Source organism: Equus asinus, chromosome 1, assembly GCF_041296235.1.
Source record: "Equus asinus isolate D_3611 breed Donkey chromosome 1, EquAss-T2T_v2, whole genome shotgun sequence".
NCBI classification, from domain to species: Eukaryota; Metazoa; Chordata; class Mammalia; order Perissodactyla; family Equidae; genus Equus; species Equus asinus.
The window spans coordinates 183,781,409-183,801,570 of NC_091790.1; the positions used below are offsets into that span (position 1 = coordinate 183,781,409).

The 20,162-nt window shown below is 38.1% G+C and overlaps 1 protein-coding gene and 1 long non-coding RNA gene across 13 annotated transcripts in view; one reads left to right on the forward strand and one right to left on the reverse strand.

Annotated features, from left to right (window-relative positions):
- Nucleotides 1-20,162, forward strand: part of AHCYL2 (adenosylhomocysteinase like 2) — a 171,477-nt gene that overhangs the window by 100,313 nt on the left and 51,002 nt on the right. The window contains exons 1-2 of one of the 11 annotated variants that reach the window (XM_070513259.1): nucleotides 13,461-13,867; nucleotides 17,103-17,156. The exons of 5 other annotated variants lie outside the window; for them this stretch is intronic. Coding sequence is in view for 4 of the 6 variants with exons in the window: in XM_014854348.3 (XP_014709834.1) it covers nucleotides 13,811-13,867 (57 nt within the window). In the remaining 2 variants the exon portion in view is untranslated. Of the gene's footprint in view, nucleotides 1-13,460; nucleotides 13,868-17,102; nucleotides 17,157-20,162 lie in introns of those variants that run through there. 5 more of the 11 variants (XM_014854348.3, XM_014854345.3, XM_070513242.1 and 2 more) reach the window with 5 other exon arrangements.
- Nucleotides 1-20,162, reverse strand: part of LOC139045664 (uncharacterized) — a 70,357-nt gene that overhangs the window by 46,361 nt on the left and 3,834 nt on the right. Inside the window, exons 2-3 of one of the 2 annotated variants that reach the window (XR_011504487.1) lie at nucleotides 3,583-3,756; nucleotides 1,334-1,376 (exon numbers count right to left, since the gene is read on the reverse strand). This is a non-coding gene — a long non-coding RNA (uncharacterized lncRNA). The remainder of the gene's footprint in view (nucleotides 1-1,333; nucleotides 1,377-3,582; nucleotides 3,757-20,162) is intronic. The other variant, XR_011504483.1, reaches the window with a different exon arrangement.

The window sequence follows — 20,162 nt, forward strand, 5'->3', positions numbered from 1 at the left end:
GTTTTATAGAGAAAGTATGTGTGTTAGATAAGCTTCATTCAGCTGTGAGTTATAGTGCCGTTGGCTGTGAGATCAATATTATTGAATCAACAATATATATTAAATAAGGTGTCTTTAACAGAAACACACATAAAACAATGTTATCTGTTGATCACTTGACAAAAATGTTGTGATCAGAGGCTCACAGGAGCCTAACCCTCTAGTTTCCCATAGGAACATTTCTTCTGGATTGGCTAATTCAGTATTTTTGGTGACTTTACAGAGCATAACTACTACGAATAGTGAGAATTTACTGTATTTTATATATTTTTCCCAAAGACTTTAAAGTATCTTACAGACATCAGCTCATTCATTAACACAACTTCCAAAAATCGGCTGCTAGACGTTAGGTTATTTGTTATGTGGAGGAGGTAGGGGGCAATCCACTTAATAGGTTTTCTTTAATGTTCAGATTCTAGGATAATTTTTGCTTCTTATTAGGAATCTTTTAAATATATAATATCCTGCCGTTGGATGTAAAAAATATCTGCTTCCTAATCATGGTTATGGTTGATTGATTTCCATTGGAACTCATTAGAATATTTCCTATTTGACTTTCATGGAGAAAGGTGAAAAGACAAAGGATTTTGGAAAGCAATTAGAACTCTTTGATACAAAAGTGCCAGGTAGGGAAAAATAATCATAACGGTTATTATCACAAACACAAAAGTAGTAATGATGTAAGTAGCTGAATGCGTGAAATTTGAATGTGCTATGTTGAAAATGGCTTCTCATACGTATATATATATATAAATAATATGAGCTTTTCTCTCCTTCAACTCTGCATCCAGATCTTTGTCTAGATCCTGCTAGTTCTCCCTTTATTTCTCAAATTTGTCCTTTCTTTTTCATTCATTTAGTTGTAATCTAGAAATCTAGACTTTAACCATCTCAAGGTTGACCTTAAAGTTGCTACTATTTCCTTCAGCCACATTCTTCTTTGAATGCATCTTTCCTAAGCGTATTTTTGTCATATCATTCTGTAGAGAAGAACTGCCCTACTTAGAAACTTTCAGTGACTGCTAGTTGTCTATTTTTAAATTACTATAAACCATTTCTCTTCACTCTTTTTAATTCTCCTACCGCCCTTCCTCCCCTCCCCACTTAATTGATGTTATGTCATAATTCATTGTTGGGAGGCCTCTTAGATGTTAATTCCCTCATCTTATTACCACCATCTATAAAGCTGCCTATATCTATTCCTTCTTTTTCCTTTCTATATCAAAGAAAGAAGTATTCCTAATCCTAACAAAACAATTTCTCCACTTGTGCCCTGGATCCCCGTCTCGCTTACCTTCTCAGACTTTTCTTCTTGATTTGCTCCTAAGGTTGTCCGACTTGGCAAAAACAACAACAACACAGAACGCAGTTAAATTTGAAGTCAGATAACAGTGAATAATTTTTAGTATAAGCATGTTCCATGCAGTATTTGGGACATACTTATTCTGAAAAATTATTTGTTTATCTGAAACTCTGGGCATCCTGGATTTTTTCTGGCAACTGCATTTACCTCTCTCTCTTTCTCTGTTTACTCCTCTAAACACACACACACACACACACACACACATTTTCATCCTCCCTTCTGTTGGATCATTTCTTTCAGAGTTCAGTCAAGCTGTAGTAACCATCTAGTTAAACAAAAGCACACATGAGCCAGCCCCAGTGGCCTAGTGGTTAAGTTTGGTGCACTCTGCTTTGGTGGCCTGGGTTCGGTTTCCGGGCTTGGACCTATAGCACTCATCTGTCAGTGGCTGTGCTGTGGTGGTGGCTCACATATGTAAAAAAAGAGGAAGATTGGCAGCAGATGTTAGTGCAGGGTGAACCTTCCTCAGAAAAAAAAAAGCACACATATACAAATAGTCAAAACTTCCTTTGACTTGTAATGTCTCTTTAGTTATTTCCATATCTTTCTGCTCTGCTTCACAGCCCAGTTTTTCAAAAGACTTGTCTGTTCAAACTGTCTATCCTACTTTTAACCACCTAGTCATCCTTCAGTTTTCCCTAATCCTGCTTTCACCCCTATCACTCCCAAGTTACCAAAAACCTCCATGTTGCCAAATCCTAATAATTATTTTCAACTGCCATCTTATTAAACTTCTCAGGAGTGTTTGAAATATCTGACCACTCTTTCCTTCTTGCAATAATCTCTTTTCTTGATTTCAGTGACACTGTTCTCTTTGGATTTTCCTCTTTCTTTTCTGGTGGTTGCTTTTCAAATTTCACTTGCTAGCTTTTCTTCTTCTCCTACCTTGTATAATGGATCAGGGCTCAGACTTGAATCCTGTTTGTTTGTTTGCTTGCTTTTTTCCCCTCTCTTGGCAGTTTTATCTATTCTCATGGTTTTATATATCTGTGTATGCATGGGATTTAAATTATAGAAATGGATGAAATCAGTAACTCCTAATTTTATGTTTTCAGCCTAGACTTTCCTCTGAGCTCCAGACTCTGTATTCAGTTGCTATTTCAATTCCGCTTGCATATCTCTTAGACATCTCAAACTTAACAGGACCAAAACTGAAGTCTTGATATTCTTCCCACATCTATTTTTCCCCTGTTCTCCATTTTAATCAGTGGCATCCCTATTTAACAGTTGCTTGAGCCAGAAACCTGATAGTCATTCTTGACATCTTCCTCACCCTTCACGTTCAATCTATTACCAAGTCCTGTTGAACCAACCACCAGCAAACGTCTTTTTTTTTTCTCCTGCTTGTTCTCCCCAAAATCCCCCCAGTACATAGTTGTATATTTTAGTTGTGGGTCCCTCTAGTTGTGGCATCTGGGACGCCGCCTCAGCATGGCCTGATGAGCGGTGCTAGGTCCACGCCCAGGATCCGAACCAACGAAACCCTGGGCCACCAAAGTGGAACGTGGGAACTCAACCACTCGGCCATGGGGCCAGGCCTCAACATATGTCTTAAATCCTTTCACTACCATTATCCTAATCCAGGCTACTATCACCTCTCATATTTTAATAAGCTAAGTAGTCTTCTCATTTCCATTCATGTTCATTCAGTTTTTTCTCCTTACAGCAGTCACGGTGATCTTCTAAAAACATAAATCTCTAGTAGTTTCCCATTATTCTTAGAATAAAATTAAAACTTTTCTGTGGCCTGCAAACCATATGTGATCAGTCCCTGCCTACCTCTTCAGTCACATCTCTTACCACTCTCTCGTTGACAGTGCTCCAATCATACAGAACAAGGATTTGGTAAAAATGAAATCTTATTCCCAAACACTTTGTAAAATGTTAGTCATTTTATTGTGCAGAGTTTTAAAATTTATGGAAACATTTCCAACCTAACCTGAGCATGCATGAGTAGTTAGCTGAAAATGATTGAGATATTTAAGACCAAACACCTAATCTCCCCACATCTTAAAATTTCAAAGCCTTCTTCTGTTAATTTTCTATAGCTTAAATAACACAAATGTATTAATTTACAGTTCTAGAGGTCAGAAGTCTAAAATGGGTCTCAGTAGACTAAAATCAAGATGTCAACAGGGCTGCATTTCTTTGGGGCTCTAGAGGAGAGTCTGTTTCCTTACCTTCTAGATATATTTCTGTTTCCAGCTTCTAGAGGCAGCCGGCATTCCTTGGCTTGTCGCCGGTTCCTCCATCCTCAAAGCCAGCAGTGTAGCATCTTCACATCTCTCTCAAGTTGTTACTCTTCTGCCTCCTTCTTCCAATTATAAGGAACCTTTTGATTACATTATGCCCACCTGGATAATTTAGGATTATCTCAAGGTCAACCAATTAGCAATCTTAATTCCATCTGCAGCCTTACTTATGCTATGTATTCACAGGCTCTGGAGATTAGGACATGAACATGTCTGGGGGCCATTATTCTGTCTGCTACGCATTTCTTTTCTCTTATTACTAGAGCAATACATCCTCATTTTAGAAAAATTAGAAAATAAACCAGCAATTCAGGAGCTGTTTTGGCACTGTTAATTTCTTAATGGAAATGGAGAAACTTATTTCGTCTTACTTCATGTTGATTAAGAGGAGATGGTCTCTCAACATGGGTGGACCTTGAGGGTATTAAGCTAAGTAAAATAAGTCAGAGGGAGAAAGGCAAATACCATATGATCTCACTCCTAAATAGAAGATAAAAACAACAAACAAACATAGAGACAGAGATTGGATTGGATTGGTGGTTACCCGAGGGGAAGAAGGGAGGGAGGAGGGCAAAAGGGATGATTAGGCTCATGTGTATGGTGATTGATGGTAATTAGTCTTTGGGTGGTAAATATGATGTAATCTACACAGAAATAGAAACATAATGATGTACATTTGAAATTTATATAATGTTATAAACCAGTGTTACCTCAATTAAAAAAAAAGAGAGGGTCTCTGAACACTTAAGGCATTTAAGCACTACAGAAGTCTATCATAATTCACAAACAAGAAAAGTATTACCTTCCAAATGAAATCAATGGGGAAAAGGAGTGCTGTAAGACTTTGGCTAAGTAACTTCTCTAGGTCTTGATTTCTGTATCCTTAAAATAAGAAAATTGAATTAGCTGATCTTTAAAATTATCTGTATTAATATATAAAGTTGGTATTTCCAGTCTACCAAAAATTAATCAAAAGAGATGAATAGATAACATCATCACAAGAAAAAAATTGTAACTTTGTAAGGTGATGGATGTTAACTAAACTTATTGTGGCAATCATCTCACAATAAATACATATACCAAATCATTATATTGTACACCTTAAACTAATACATTGTTATATGTCAATTATATTTCAATAAAACTGAGGAGAAAACTGAAAAAAATTAAGAAAAAGAGATGAATAGGTAATACACGTTTGTTTTTTTAGTCTAGTCAATGCACAGCTTTATTGCAGGATTCAATCAACTACCATTGTGAGGGTCATGAAAGACAAGGAAGGGCTGAGGAGCTATCATAAACTGGAGGAGACTAAGGAGACATGACAACTAAATGCAGTGTGGGATCCTAGATTTGATCCTGGAACTAAAAAAGGACATTAGTGGAAAAACCTATGAAATCCAAGTAATGTAGTTTAGTTAATAGTAGTGTACCAGTGTTAATTTCTTAGTTTTGATGATTAATCTGGTTTCACAAGATGTTAACATTAGAGGAAGTTGAGTGAAGTGTATATGGGAACTGTCTGTATTATTTTTGCAAATTGTCTTTAAGTCTAAAATGATTTCAAAATAAAAGTATTTTTAAAAGACAACGGTAAGAGTGGAAAAGCAAGCCACAGAGTGGGAGAAGATGTTTGCAAGATTTATAACCACAAAGAACTCATAACCAGAATATCTAAGTAACTCATACAGATCAATAAGGGAAAGATTGACACCCCAACAGAAAAATGAGTAAAAGACTTGAAAGTCCATTTCATATAAGAGGATATCAAATGGCCAGTAAGCATATAAAAATGTGCTTGGCACTACATAAGGGTTCTAGTTTGTCCAAGTTAGAACCCTTGTGCGTTGCTGATGGGGATGTAAAACGCAGCTGTTGTAGAAAACAGTATGATGGTTCCTCAAAAAATTAAAAAGAATTACCATATGATTCAGTAATTCCACTTCTGGGTATATGCCCAAAAGAATTGAAAGTAGAGCCTCGGAGAGATATTTGTACACTCATGCTCATAGCAGCACTATTCACAATAGTCAAAGGTAGAAACAACCCAAATGTCCATGAATGGATGGATGGATAAACAAAAGGGGGTATATACATACAATGGAATATTACTTAACCTTAAAAAGGAATGAAATTCTGATACATGCTACAACATGGATGGACTTCAGAAACATTCTACTGAGTGAAATAAACCAGACACAAAAGGACAAATATTGTATGATTCCACTTATGTGAAGTACCTGGAATAGTCAAATTCACAGAGACAGAAAGTAGAATAGTGATTACCGGGGGTAGGGAGGGGGAAATGGAGGGTTATTGTTCAATAGGTATAGAGTTTAAATTTGGGATAATGAAAAAGTTCTAGAGATGGATGGTGGTAATGGTTGCACAGCAATGTGAATGTACTCAATGCCAGTGAACTATACATTTTAAAATGGTTAAAAAGGCAAATCTTATGTATATCTTGCTACACACACAAAAAAATGTTACAGGCCATTATCCCTGATGAACATAGATGCAAAAATCCTCAACAAAATGTTAGCAAACTGAATTCAACAATACATTAAAAAGATCATACACTGTGATCAAGTGGGATTTATTCCAGGGATACAAGGATAGTTCACCATTCACAAATCCATCAATGTGGTACATCACATTAATAAAATGAAGGATAAAATCATGTGGGCATCTCAGTGGACGCAGAAAAAGCATTTGACAAAATTTAACGTCCATTCATGATAAAAACTGAACAAAGTGAGTATAGAGGAAATGTGCCTCAATACAATAAAATCCATTTTTAAAAAGTGTGCTCAGTTGTGGTCGTGATGGTAGTGGTGGTGGTGAGATGCAGATTAAAATCACAATGTGACACCCTTACCCAGAATGCCTAACATGTAAAAAGACCAAAAATACTAAGCACTGGAAAGGATATGAAGCAACTGGGACAGTGTTATCTTGCTCCTCGGAGTATAAATTAGTGTAAATACTTTGGAAAATTGTTTGACATTGTCAACCTAGCTGAACATCTACATACCTTATAACCCAGCAGTTTAACTGCTAGATATATATCCAACAGAAATATTTTCATATGGGTACCATATGACATATATAAGAACATTCATAGCAACGTTATTTTTTATGGCCCCCAAACTGAAAACAACCTTCAACAGGAGAATGGATTCAATAAATTATGGATATTCCTGCAATGGGATACTTTCCAGCAATGAAAATAAATGAACTTCTGCTAAACGCAACAAACTTAAATAACTTTTAGAAACATATTGAGCAGAAAAAGAACACTGAAAGAGTACATCTTTTATGCTATTTATAGCAGGTTCAAAAATAGGCAAAACTGATCAGTGGAGATAGGAATCAAGATAAGGATTATCTTTAGGGAGGAGTGAGGTTAATGACTGAACGGGGACTAGGGTGCTAGTAATAGGGTTTTATTTCCTTGTCTAGGTAGTGGATAGGTGTGTTGACTTGAAATTTTATTGAACTGTAACTTTTTGATTTGTGTACTTTTTTTATAGTAGGTTGTGCTTCAATAAAAAATTATTTTTAAGAAAAGAATACAGTGAGAAGCCCACATTCTACATTTATTTAATAGCATTGTGCTTCATTATTTTACCCTATACCCTTCCCACAGCACCCCCCCCCCAACTCTATGATAAAATTGAGGGCCCTGAATCAAATTCTCTGCTCTTACTCTGACTGTTTTCAAGTTTAAGCTTGACCTCTCTTTGAGGACAGTTTTAGCTAGAGGCGCTAACTGCAGCAAGCTGAACTCTGACCTAAGTGGGGCTCTATTAGCTGTGTCAGAGATATTGAGGATTTAAGTCCACATTCCACTCCCAGATTCTAGAGGACTTACCAGAGAGTGCAAAATGTGGCTCGGTGCCTGCTTTTAGTGTACTTTAGTCTCCGTATTGCTTAACTGTTTACCTGAGAATTGGATTAGTCTGTGGCAAGGAGGTACATTTAGCTGTACTAGGCATAATTTTGTTATAGTGATGTTTCTATTTATAGTTTTTTCAGTTCTTACTCACACCTGATTCCCTTTTCCTCCCTTTTACCTTTCAGGTGCCTGTCCTATATTTTACTCATTTTTGGCTTTACTCTGAGCTAGCTGTTCTTTGATTAAGTCATTTTTTCGTTCAGCACATATTCTTTGGTTGTTTACTACATGCTAGGCATTTGTAACACAGGAATAAGACACATAATCTCTGCCCTCAAATTGCTTGCAGTTCCAGTGTGGAAACAGACAAATGATATAGTATCAACATTGATATGTGCTATGATAGAGATGGGTATGGAGGATTACTCAGTAGCTTGTAGAATTGATTCTTAACCTAGACCAGGAGCTGGAAATGTGTACTAAAGGAAATTACAGCTAAGCTAAATTTTGAAAGATGTGTTTGTGTGTGTGTGTTCAAAATGGGGATGTGGGGAAATTCAGAGAGCTGAGGCTCAGGAGGTACGCAGAGGCTAAGTCATGAAGGGTCTTGTGTGTCATGCTAAGGAGTTTGGATTTTATTTTGAAGACAGTGGGGAGCTATTGAGGCATTATGAGCAAGAAAATGATGTGATCAGATTTTAAAGTGATAAAAGCTAATGATAATCAAGTATAAGTTAAATTTAACAGACTGAAGTAGGCTATTAGAGGGATGGAATTATCTAGGCCCTTGTCAAAGCATAATCCCAGCAGTATTGGCATCCTCTGAGAGCTGTTAAAATGTAGAATCTTGTGACCTGTTCCAGACTTACTAAATCAGAATCAGCATTTTAGTAAGATCTCAAAATAATTTGCATGCACATTCAAGTTAAGAAGCACTGATTTAGGTGTATATGATGATGGTCAGGCCTTAGACAGCTGGTATGAAGAAGGGACAGAATGCAAGAGATCGAGTACATCTTCTTTTTATTTGGAATCCTCTTCTCAATCCTCCTCCTCACCAAGGTACCCCTTACTCATCCTTGACTTTTCAGCTTACATAGAGCTTCTCTAATGCCACATGACTGGTGCTCTTGCCACATACTCCCATAGTAGCCTGTACTTACATTATCATTTTTCACACTTTTGTTGTAATTATTTAATTGCCTGTCTCTTTGCCTAGACCCTAAGCACCATGAGGACAGGGACTGCCTTTCTATGCTGCCTGGCACAACAAGATAGGCACCCAGTAAATATTTGTGGTTTGATTGAATGAATGAATTCACCATTCAAGAAGAGAAGATGAATTTGAGTGTGTTGGGGGATGTACATGTTATATGTAATATCAATAATAGTAAATTTTAAATAGCACTGTTCTAAGTATGTATATTAATTTATTTGATCCTCTCTGCAATCCTACAAGATAGATACTCTTAATATCCCCATTTGACAGATGAGAAAACTGAGGCACAGGGAGGATAAGTAATTTGCCTAAGGTTACATAGTTAGTAAGTGGTGAGTCAAGATTTAAACCAGACAGTCTGGTACTACTATGCTGTGTCTAGTTTTGGACAAAATAGCTTCCTGGCACTATGCTAAGTGCTTTATATGTATTTATATGTATTATTTAATCTTTATAACATCAACGTGAAGAAGTTATTATTCTGTATTTTGCATGAGGAAGTAAAGGCTCAAAAAGTTACATAGCTTACCTAGAGTTACACAGCTAGTAAGTGATGGAGCTAGCCTTCAAACCCAAGCCTATCCAACTCTAAAGCCTATACTATCCTGTACCGGTAATGATGATATCTCCATGTTGAGTTTGAAATACCTGTGGGATATGAGTCTTAAGATCACTGAGGAACTGAAAGTTAGGATGCCTAATATTAAGGTTGCCGGGTAGGGGGAGGGTTTAACAATTCCAGTTGCTCTGGTAGCATTGGCATTTCAAGATTGAAGGGGAAGGGAAATTTAAGGCCTAGCAATTCCAGCCATCCACATAATCGACCAGATGGAACTTTGAACTCAGGTGATTAGGAACCTTGGCCTCTACAATAAGCTGTAACTTAGGTGACTAAGGAGTAGTTATTGCTTTTTCTTATAACCTCAGAGAATCCAGGTGGATTAGAAAATACTGAATGTCAGAACTAGAAGGAACCAGTTCTAACCTTCCACAGTCCACTCTTACCTACCTCCCCCTCATTTTATAATAAGGAAACTGAAGAAGAGAGTAATTAGGTGACTTGCCAAAGTCTAGTAAAACCAAGTGACAAACCAAGAATATAGAGGACAGGGTGACATTCTTGTGTTTTTTTGCCCTGTGCCTTATGACTCACCAGGTTATAGATTGATCACCTCCTGTTAAAACTGTTTTGCCATTGTAGTTACTTCTTCACCACTGCCTGGTTCTTTTTGACTTTGACCCCTGGAAATATTAACTTCTTCCTTTCTGCTCTAGCTCCTAGCACTTACTCACGCTGGCAGGTCATCCAGCTTGCCCTCGTTAATGGTGATACTACCATTAAGTCCCCACTGGTAGGGACACGACTGGCACATAGAGCTTCGAGTTGTTCTTCTTCTTGGAGTGAAAAATGAGATTCTTTTGAGCTTTTTACACACTTGGTCAATTCTTGTGAAGCTTAAAGGCTGTAGGAGTGGGTGCAGTTTGTGTAACTTTCTTCAGAAGTTGCAAACTCCTCACTGAAATGTTAAGAGTGACTATTATAGATAATTGTTTGCAGTGGTCTCACTCCTGCCCTTGCCATAGGTATATCTTCTAAGGCACATTATGGTAAAATGAAATTAGATTGAAAACAACACCTATACCTTATTGCTTATACAGTCCCATTCAGTTAATAGACCAAATGTAATAACTGCTGTTTTATTTTTGTTTCAGAGTCATTATAGAAAGATGTAGTGAGATTGCAGTTTTCAAATGAAGTCCATTTTGGTTAAAACCTACATTAAAAAAACCAAAAAAATGATAACACAAGTAAAATGACATTTAGTTTTGCCTGCCAAAATGGTGTATTTTACATGTGTTTATTCTTTTATTCCCATTACTGTCTTCTTTTGAAGTCATTTTCTTCCATGTTTTGACACCACCATGAGGCAAATCATCTTCCATTTATTTAATAAGTGATTGCGTAGAAAACATCAACAGGAGCACCAATAATCTAGTGATTTGCTGATCATTGAAATATTTTAAGAGTTGGGCTCCATTCTAGCAGTAAAATAGTCTTTTGGCCTTGATTTATTCCTAAAAGCTTCATTATGATACAGATCATAATGGGTTATAATTGATGCAGATCAAGCAATGGAAAGTGGATTATATATTCCTGCTGACGTAATATTATAATTAAGGATTAAAACCCTACTAAGAACTCACCACAAATAAGTCATAGTTGTGGTCAGTAATAGATCTAAGCCTCTGTATATATAAAATAATGTTCCAAATCCTATAAAATGGACATAAATGTATTGAACACATTGACTATGCAAGTTACCTCTGGAGTACTATAAGGTATACATACAGCATAGAAAATTTGACAATTTCTTAAGCCTTTACTGTATGCTATGCACTGTAGGCAAATAGAAGCTGGCTCAACCCCTGAAGAGCCTGGAATCTAACATCTGTACACAGTAGCTATAATTTGTGGAGGGGTGAAAATAGTGATGTGACCAAAGAACAATAGTAGAGGAAAGGGACATTCCTGTTTTTAGGTTAGATTCCATGGCAGAATTATCATTTGAGCTGAACCTTGAAGAATTTGAATAAATGAAGATGATGAAAGTGAAGGCAGAACAAATGCATTTCAACGTGAGAAGATGGCATGAGCAAAAGCCTTGAGGTAGAAGAGGACACAGCATAATGACATAAGTAAGAGCTACCATTTATGAAGTATTTAGTGTATGCACACTTTTTAAATCCTTGCATCAATCCTGTGAGATGGCTATTATTATTTCCACTGTACAGATTAGAAAATGGGAGGGATAGAGAGGTTAATAACTAAGTGGCAGAGCCAGGATTGTAACCCAGGTCTGTTTTATTCCAAAACCACTACTCTTTGCTGCTGTGCTGTGTGGTCTTCACATTCAGGAAATAGGCAGTAATACTGCTTACCTGGGGACAGAGTATATATAAGGATATGTAGCAGAAGATCCTCCTGGAAAGGGTTTATAGAGGATTTTTAGGAGGCAGTGAAAATGGACAGCGAGGGATAGATGAGAGGCTTGGTAGAGGAGGGCTCAAAAATAATTGGCAACTGGTTGTTCTGGGGACGAGGGAAAAGGGGGAAGTCAAAGATGACTGAAGTTTTCTGTCGTTGAGGGAACAGAGGTAGAAAAGTGAGAAGAAACTGTGGTTTGGAGGGTAGGGAGAAAGGAAAGGTGAAGAAATCATTTTGATTTTAGATACGTTGCCTTTAAACCACAGATGAAAGATACCATTGGAAATTTAGGCAGCAGATATAACTTCTCATTTTATTAGGAAGTTTGGATTAAAAGACCAGAGGACAATAACTGGAGCTTGTTAAGAGCTAAGGCTTTATCAAAATTGGCACCCTGACCTCAGAGGGCCTTATCACCCCTGCATTTCATCAACTTTCTGTGTCTTGTCATCACTCAAAATTGCTTCCCTCCATAGCTCCTCTGTGACCACAGCTTCCTTTATTTCTACCTCTGCTGTTCTCTCTTCTTATTGCATCTGATCTCCACCTGCCCTGTGATCTCTAATCCTTTGATACCTCCACATTCACCTGGTCCAACAGTCCCCTTCTGTTTTCACTTGTCTTTCTCTCTAGTCTAGACTTCCAGGTCAGTCATTTGAATTCTGCCCTCTTGGGCATCTTACAATACCTCTTCCCCTAGACATTACCTCCCTCTCCTCCATTCCACATCCAAAGGACCATTCTCTTAACCAGTGAAGGCAAGGCCCTAAAGGGCAATGAATCTATAATCCTAATTATAATACTATGACTATCAGCTCCAAAGAAATTATCCTCTGCAATGGGAATTAACACTGTTAAGAGTCCTTTGAAGGGGACCAAAGCAGGCATATCTTGTTGGGCTTCTTTTGTTTCTGAAATCTACAGTACTCTAATTGGGTAATATGCTCTAGGAATGAACTAAGCAGGTAAAATAGGTTAGGTCACCTCTTTTTCTAGTTTTGTCTTATTTCCACACTTATTAAGTGTGCAGAGAGGAAGGAGTTGGTATGGGGACATAGAGAGGAAACAGCTTCTGAGGTCCCTTAAGGTGACAGTGTATAGAGCTACTGTGTTGGCATCCTGTTTCTTCCTGAAACTGGACCTATTGAGTAAAAACCAGCATTGGATAGGGACTTTGAGGCAGCACTAGTCTTGATTGAGAAAACCCTGGCTTCCTCTAAACCTACACTGTGGTAGCTCCTGACTAGCCTCAGGGAAGCAGCTAATTTACAGTTGGCACCTATATTATTTCTGCTGCTTGAAGGCTCTTAGACTTTCATGTACACACAGGGAGCCAGTAGAGGGAGTTGTGGTCCCAGAACTTTCTTCAGATTTTCTAAGGAGTTCTGATTTTGCAAGAGATCTTCCCTGGCTCCATCCAAATCTCCCATGCAATAAAAATTTAACTTGAGATATGCCTTAGTTTGGTGCCAGACCCCTAGTGTGAACAGATGGGGAGTTTCTGCATAGTTGTTTAAACTTGAAAGCCATAAGGAACTTTTGATTTCAAGGAAACGCCTGTTTACTGTACTGATCCAAATCAAGCAACTCTTGAGAAATGGGAGTGCCTTCTTGACCTCCATCCTTATTGATCTTGGTATCAGCACTTCCAGTGACGCATCCTCTGAGGGGCAGGAGAAAAATTAACAAGTGCCTTACACACAGGAAAAGAGAGGAAGCATGACTATTGCTGCTGAAAGTCCCCACTGGGGAAGTGGGGGTAGAGTGTTTGGTTAGTGTTAAAGAGAGTGCCTGGGTGCAGGACCTTGCATCAGCTCTGATTTTGAATCAGAAGCAGAGGTTTGAAGCTGGCCAGTAAGGGACTTGTCAGGCAGTCGACTAATGATGTTGATTTGAATAGGAAACCTCTGTAAAAGGGGATGCAGCTTCTGCTAGGCATTGTGAACTTCTGAATCACTAGGTTTGGTTCTGCTTTTGGGCACTCAAAAAACCCTGGCATTTCCAAACCAGGTTTCCCTTTTGCTTCAGGACATATATTACAGAAGCCTGCGCTATGGAGAAGTGGGACAGTAATGAGGGCACCTCAGCTTTTCACGTGCCTGAGTGGATGGTGAGTTCTTTGGTCTCTTTGCTTTTCCTTCTGTTTCTTGATAATGAGGCAACCATTTCTGACAGGTGACAGGGATCACCTGTGAAAAGTCCCTGCCAAGATCTGTGGCTGGGAAAACAGTTATTACTCTAATTTCTGATGAGTTCTTATGTCCTGGGTCACCCCTGTTTCTTAATTACGAGTGAAGCTGGGGAAGGTCTGAGAGCTGCCTGGCCAGAGGCAGCTTATTGCCTGGTTGTCTGGGCTGGAGCTTCCCTATTGCTGCTGGTGTACTGCCTACATTGTGTTATCCTGTGAGTGCTTTGCAATCTATTTGCAAGCCGATGCTTAGTTTATTTCTCATGGGTGTAAAGAAAAAGAATAGTGAAAAACCCCCCACAATTTATAGAAATGGTGCTCTTTCAAGTCTCTAAAAAGTGTTTCTCCCCTACCTGCCCTTTTTTTTACTCCCAGTCAAAACTTTCCCCGACTGTTCTTTAGATGTATGTGTCTAAACAGCAGGAACTATAGCTCTTTTGGCACCGTTCTTCAAAATACCATATTTACCTGATAAATACTTTTAATATAATGGTAATAAGGATTTATTTATTGATAAGAACTAGCACATAAAACCTAATTCATCTTATGATTTAAAAACAGCAACCATCCTTCTGTTCCTAACTGTGGTTTCTTCTAGATTTAGCCTGATTTCTTACAGTCTATACTGGTTTGTGTTTTTTGTTTACAGTCATCCCCCCTTATGCATGGGAGACACATCCCAAGAGCACCAGTGGATGAGGGAAACTGCGGATAGTACTGAACCCTATATGTACTATGTTTCTTCCTTTACATGCATACATATCTATGATAAAATTTAATTTATAAATTAGGGGCAGTAAGAGATCAACAACAATAGCTAACAATAAAATAGAAAAATTGTAACAATATACTGTAATAAAAGTTACCATAGATCTTAGCAATCTCAGCATAGGATTTTTTTCTTTCCTTATTAAGTTGAGAACTTTCATCTTTTTCACTTAAAGGAAGCACTTTACGGCTTCTCTTTGGCATGTCAGAATTGCCAGCATTACTACTCGTGTACTTTGGGGCCATTGTTAAGTAAAATAAGGATTACTTCAACACAAGCACTGTGATACTAACACAATCGATCTGATAACCAAGATGGCTACTAAGTGACTAATGGGCCAGTATCTTATATAGTGTGAGTATCCTGGAGGGAGGGAGTGGGATGGTGCGAGATTTCATCATGCTTCTCAGATTGGCGCACAATTTAAAACATGAATTGTTTATTTCTGGAATTTTTCACTTAATATTTGGACTGCAGTTGACCGCGGGTAACTGAAATCGTGGAAAGTGAAACTGCAGATAAGAGGGGACTAATGTATGTGTATATTTCTCTATGGAAAACTGGTTAGACTATATACAACGCATTCCAAGTTCTTTTCATGTTTATGGAATTATGGATTTAAAGAAATAACCATCAATAATGAGATTGATCCTATAGTAGTCCTAACAAACTGAGGAGCCTACATTTCAACTCTTATCACAACTGTTGTTTATTATTTTCGTTGAGGTTATTGCTGTTGTTGTTCTTAATGTTGTTTCAGAACTTTTTGATGAGTTTGAAAACATTTGATGGAAAAAAATCCTACCCATCCACAGGTTTATTTCAGAAAATGTAATGTTATAGAATTAACGGAAAGGATTCATATAATAATTCTAGTTGGGTTTTTAAATCTCCAACCACTCACTAATATCAAGAAGTAGGATCAAAAATTTCGGTTTTCTCAGGGGAGGGACCACATTAAGATATTAAACTTTGGTACTTCTATAAAGGAATATTGCAGAAGAATTCCACCGAATATTAGTGTGGTCAACTCAGAATCAATAAGAGTTTATAGTAACGCTTATTCTCATAAGTAGTAGTCCTCACTGTCTTACTTGCTGAGCACATCCTCTCAAGAGGAACTCCTACTGAGCTCTTACCTCCTTACCTTCTTTTTATTTGTGTGAACAAGAAAACTGTCCTAGGGGCTGGCCCAGTGGCATAGTGGTTAAGTTCATGCGCTCCGCTTCGGCGGCCCTGGGTTAGAGGGTTCAGATCCCGGGTATGGACCTACATGCTGCTCATCAAGCCATGCTGTGGTGGCATCCCACATACAAAATAGAGGAAGATTGGCATAGATGTTAGCTCAGTAACAAGTTTCTTCACCAAAAAACCCCAACAACGACAACAAAAACAAAACTAAGCAGAAACAAAACAAAAACACAAAAACTGTCCTAAAGGAGTTAGTGTGATGTTGCTTAAGGGATATGACCTAGGACTTCCCAGCTTTTAGAAAACATTCTTTATTAAAGCACAGCTTTGCTTTGTTTTCAATATGGCATTTCTCTTATTTGGTGATTTCTTGGCCCTTCTTTCTCAAAAACCAGGAAAATACCTTATATCAGTAGATTTTATTTTTTATTTTTCCTTCTTCTCCCCAAAGTCCCCCAGTACATAGGTGTATATTTTAGTTGTGGGTCCTTCTAGTTGTGGCATGTGGAACGCCACCTTATCATTGCTTGATGAGTGGTGCTAGATCCACACCCAGGATCCAAACCGGTGAATCCCTGGGGTGCCAAAGTGGAGCACATGAAATTAACAACTTGGTCACAGAGCCGGCCCCAGTATATTTTTTAACAGCAGCGAGAACTGTAGGGAAGGCCTTTTCATCTGCTGTCTTTTCCTTGCCAAAGACTAACTCTTGATCCTTTCTTTCAGGTACCACATAAGTCATTGATTTCTGACCTGGTCTGGAAGTGCTTCATTAGGTTGCCATTGATATCCACTTAGCCAGCAAAGAGAGCCACTGAGCACCCTCTAGTGTATTGCCTATAGATTTCCAGATCTTCCCTGTGAAATGTTAGTGCATTTTAATTCCCAAGAGCAAACTCTACAGCCAGCTCCCATGTTGGGCCAAAATTTCAATTTAAGAAAGCTTTAGCAAATATCTGACTTATGTTCCAGTTTACATATTAATATAATGAAACTTCCACTGAGACTGTCCTTGCCTCCAGAGGAAATATGAGAAGGCTCTCAGATCTTCTTTCAGGAGGAAAATTTAGCAGGGAAGGTACATTCTAACACTTCCCATTTTGTTAATGATCAGCAAAAAGGGACTTGCATACCCCTCAGAGACTAGGACTCAGACCACAGACAGCAGCTGACAGTACTCACATCTCTGATTCCAAGCAGGGAAATAAACCGGATGAAGTCTGAAGATCCCCAATCTCGAGGATTGACAAGGTAGACCTCCAAGTTAATATTCAATCAGTCACTGGAAAACTTCTGCTGGAGCCTCTGCTCCACAGCTATTTTCATTTGAAGTATTTTCTTAGCCTTGTTTAGGCAGTCTTATTGCTAAAAGGTTGGGGAACACATCCTTTTAAAGATTTTCCTTATTAATAGGTTTTTACTTCCCCTGAGAAATCTTGAGTCCTTACTTGTAGGTGAAATACCTCCTCTTATGTGCGTGGAGATCAGCAGTAACCTTTTTTTAAGTTCCTATATTTTAATATTTCCTCCTCCCACCCAAGCTCTGTGCAGTACTTGGTAATTTTCCACAGGAAATCTGATTGATTTTCTTGAGTACTTAGCCAGCTGGTTACCCGATTTTCTTTTGGCTAGAAGTAATCCTTTTTATAGGTGAAGAATTTGTTCAAGCGGCTCATTTGACTCAGAAGGGAGAGATGTCTCTAAGAATGCTTGAACCATATCTACTTGGAAGTGAGACAGAAACCTTTAAGGTATCTGATAAATGGTGGTAGAGATAGCGTGACTATAACTCTGGGTCAGGATTGACACTTAAAGCAGAAACCCATTTGAGAAACTGATGAAGACGATGGGCCCTTTCCCCAGGAAAATAGACTCATACACAAAATTTTTGCATTCTGTTTTAAGGAGGTCTAGATGTCCATGGACGCTAGATGAAGAACTTTTGACCTTCTAAAAAGAAGTGTTAGTATTTTATACTTGTGTATTGTTATATAGTCTTTAAAACCTTTTCACATACATTATTTTCTCAGCACACATTTGAGATAGGCAAAGTAGATATTATTGTCCCCATTTTATAAATGAGGATTACAGATTGTTATGTGATGGAAATGTTAAGAAATAGACATAGGGTCCAGCCCTGGGGTCGAGTGGTTAAGTTCGTGTGCTCCCCTTTGGTGGCCCAGGGTTTTGCTGGTTTGGATCCTGGGCACGGACCTAGCACTGCTCATCAAGTCATGCTGAGGCGGTGTCCCACATAGCAGAACCAGAAGAACCTACAACTAGAATATACAACTATGTACTGGGAGGCTTTGGGGAGGAGAAGAAGAAAAAAAAAGAAATAGACATACAGAGAGAGAGTACCTCCAATCATCATCCTTTGTTGTACTACTTTATGTACTTGAAAAGGATTTAATTGGTTTCTTTTGGCCTGATCTTCTTTAGGGTAAATAGATCTTCTGTCCTCTCCATGAGTCCAATTTTTCTTAATGTATTAGCCATCTAGTCTTAAGAGCCTTAAGTTGTGGAAATCAGAGTTAAACCCAGTTCTCTTTATACTTTGGTTGAGTATAAGAAAGGATCACCTCATCTATTCTCTGACCTTTCAAATAACCTTTTCTTTTCTGCCTGTGAATATACCTCCATGGTTGTAGTCACAGATAGTATAAAATGTTTGGCTAAGGAAAGAGTGGAGAGAATTAGGGCTGCTTTATTCATACTTGAAGAAAGTGTTACATAAGTGGTTCTCAAAGTGTGGTCCCCAGACCACCAGCGTCAGCATCACCTGGGAACTTGTTAGAAATGCAAAATCTTGGGCCCCACCCAGGTTTACTAAATCAGAAACTCTGGGGGTGGGGCCCAGCAATGTGTGATAAGCTCTCCCGATGATTCTGATGCACGTAAAGTTTGATAACTCTTTTATTAGATAAATTTGTTAACTGTTAGGGCTTTTCCTATCAATAATAGTATCCTAAAATGTCTTCTGATTTTATTTGGTACAGACCTGCAGCTCCTTCTGGCTGAGGTCCAGTGACTTAAGCCATTGGACCAAGAAGTTCCTTATCACCTGAGTGAGAAAGACCAGCTGAGAGTGTACAAGGGTGAACATCCTTGGTTAGGAACAGCAGAAGTTTAGAGATTCATCACGCAAGCAGAAAAAGATTAGTCTGTCTCATTTCATGAAATTATGAAGTAAGAGATTAGGATTGTCATGGGTTATAGTGAACATCAATATTTGAGTCCTTTTCAATTTTTGGTAGTGGTATTGGAAAAAGTTGCCAATTAAAGGGCTGTTAGATTTCTAATTCTTATATAATTAGCCATTTCAGAATTGTGGTTTGATCAGGGGCCCAACATCATCTAGGGTGATGTCATTTCTGAGACCCAACCTGGTAACAAAGTAAATTTAGAGAGTAATTTTAAGTTAAATAAATTAAAGATAAATTAAGAAGAATGAGGTGGGACTAGTGTACCTAAAATTAGGACAGAGGAGTTTTTGGTCTTCTGATTAATATCATAGGTGTGGTATAGTGGAAAGAGCTTCGGCTCTGACATAAACACAGGCTGGAATTCTAGTGCTGTCACTTATTTGCTGTGAGACCTCAGGCACATTATTTGTCCTTTCAGAGCTGCACTTTCCTCATTTGTCAAATGGGGATAATAATGCCTACTTTTTAAGATTCTTATACTGGTTAATAGAAGCAACGTATACACAGGGCTGTGCATTATAGGCGCTTAATAAATATTAATTCTCCTCCCCTTATTGTGTTCTTCTAGAGACCTTTTCTCTCCAAATAAAGATTATCCTAAAAAAGAATCTAGCATTTTATGTTCTTTCTTGTGCTCAGCAAGCAGTCTCTTTTTTTAGGAAGAATTTGAATCACATTCCCAGCCCTATCTCTGTAACATATAGTTGAATGTAGCTTTCCTACTCACTGGGTCCCTTTCAGGAATCAATAAATAAATAATTTTATTCTTTGCTCTTTCATTTGACTCATTATTTGATATGTAACAAGGTCCTTGCAATTCTCGGGACTCGTGAGGAACTAGGAAACTCCCCTTTGTAGTCACACTTTCTGCAAAACACAGGTTTTGAAAAACTTTTTTGAAAAAAGCACAGTCACTCAATACCTAGTCAGCAACAATCTTGAGATAGAACTAGAAACGAATATCAAACCTGTATAAAAGATGCACAATTAAGAGTAAAGCAACAGACTAAGTTGATTTCCTTGGTGACAGAGCTGAACCAGTGTCCCCAGT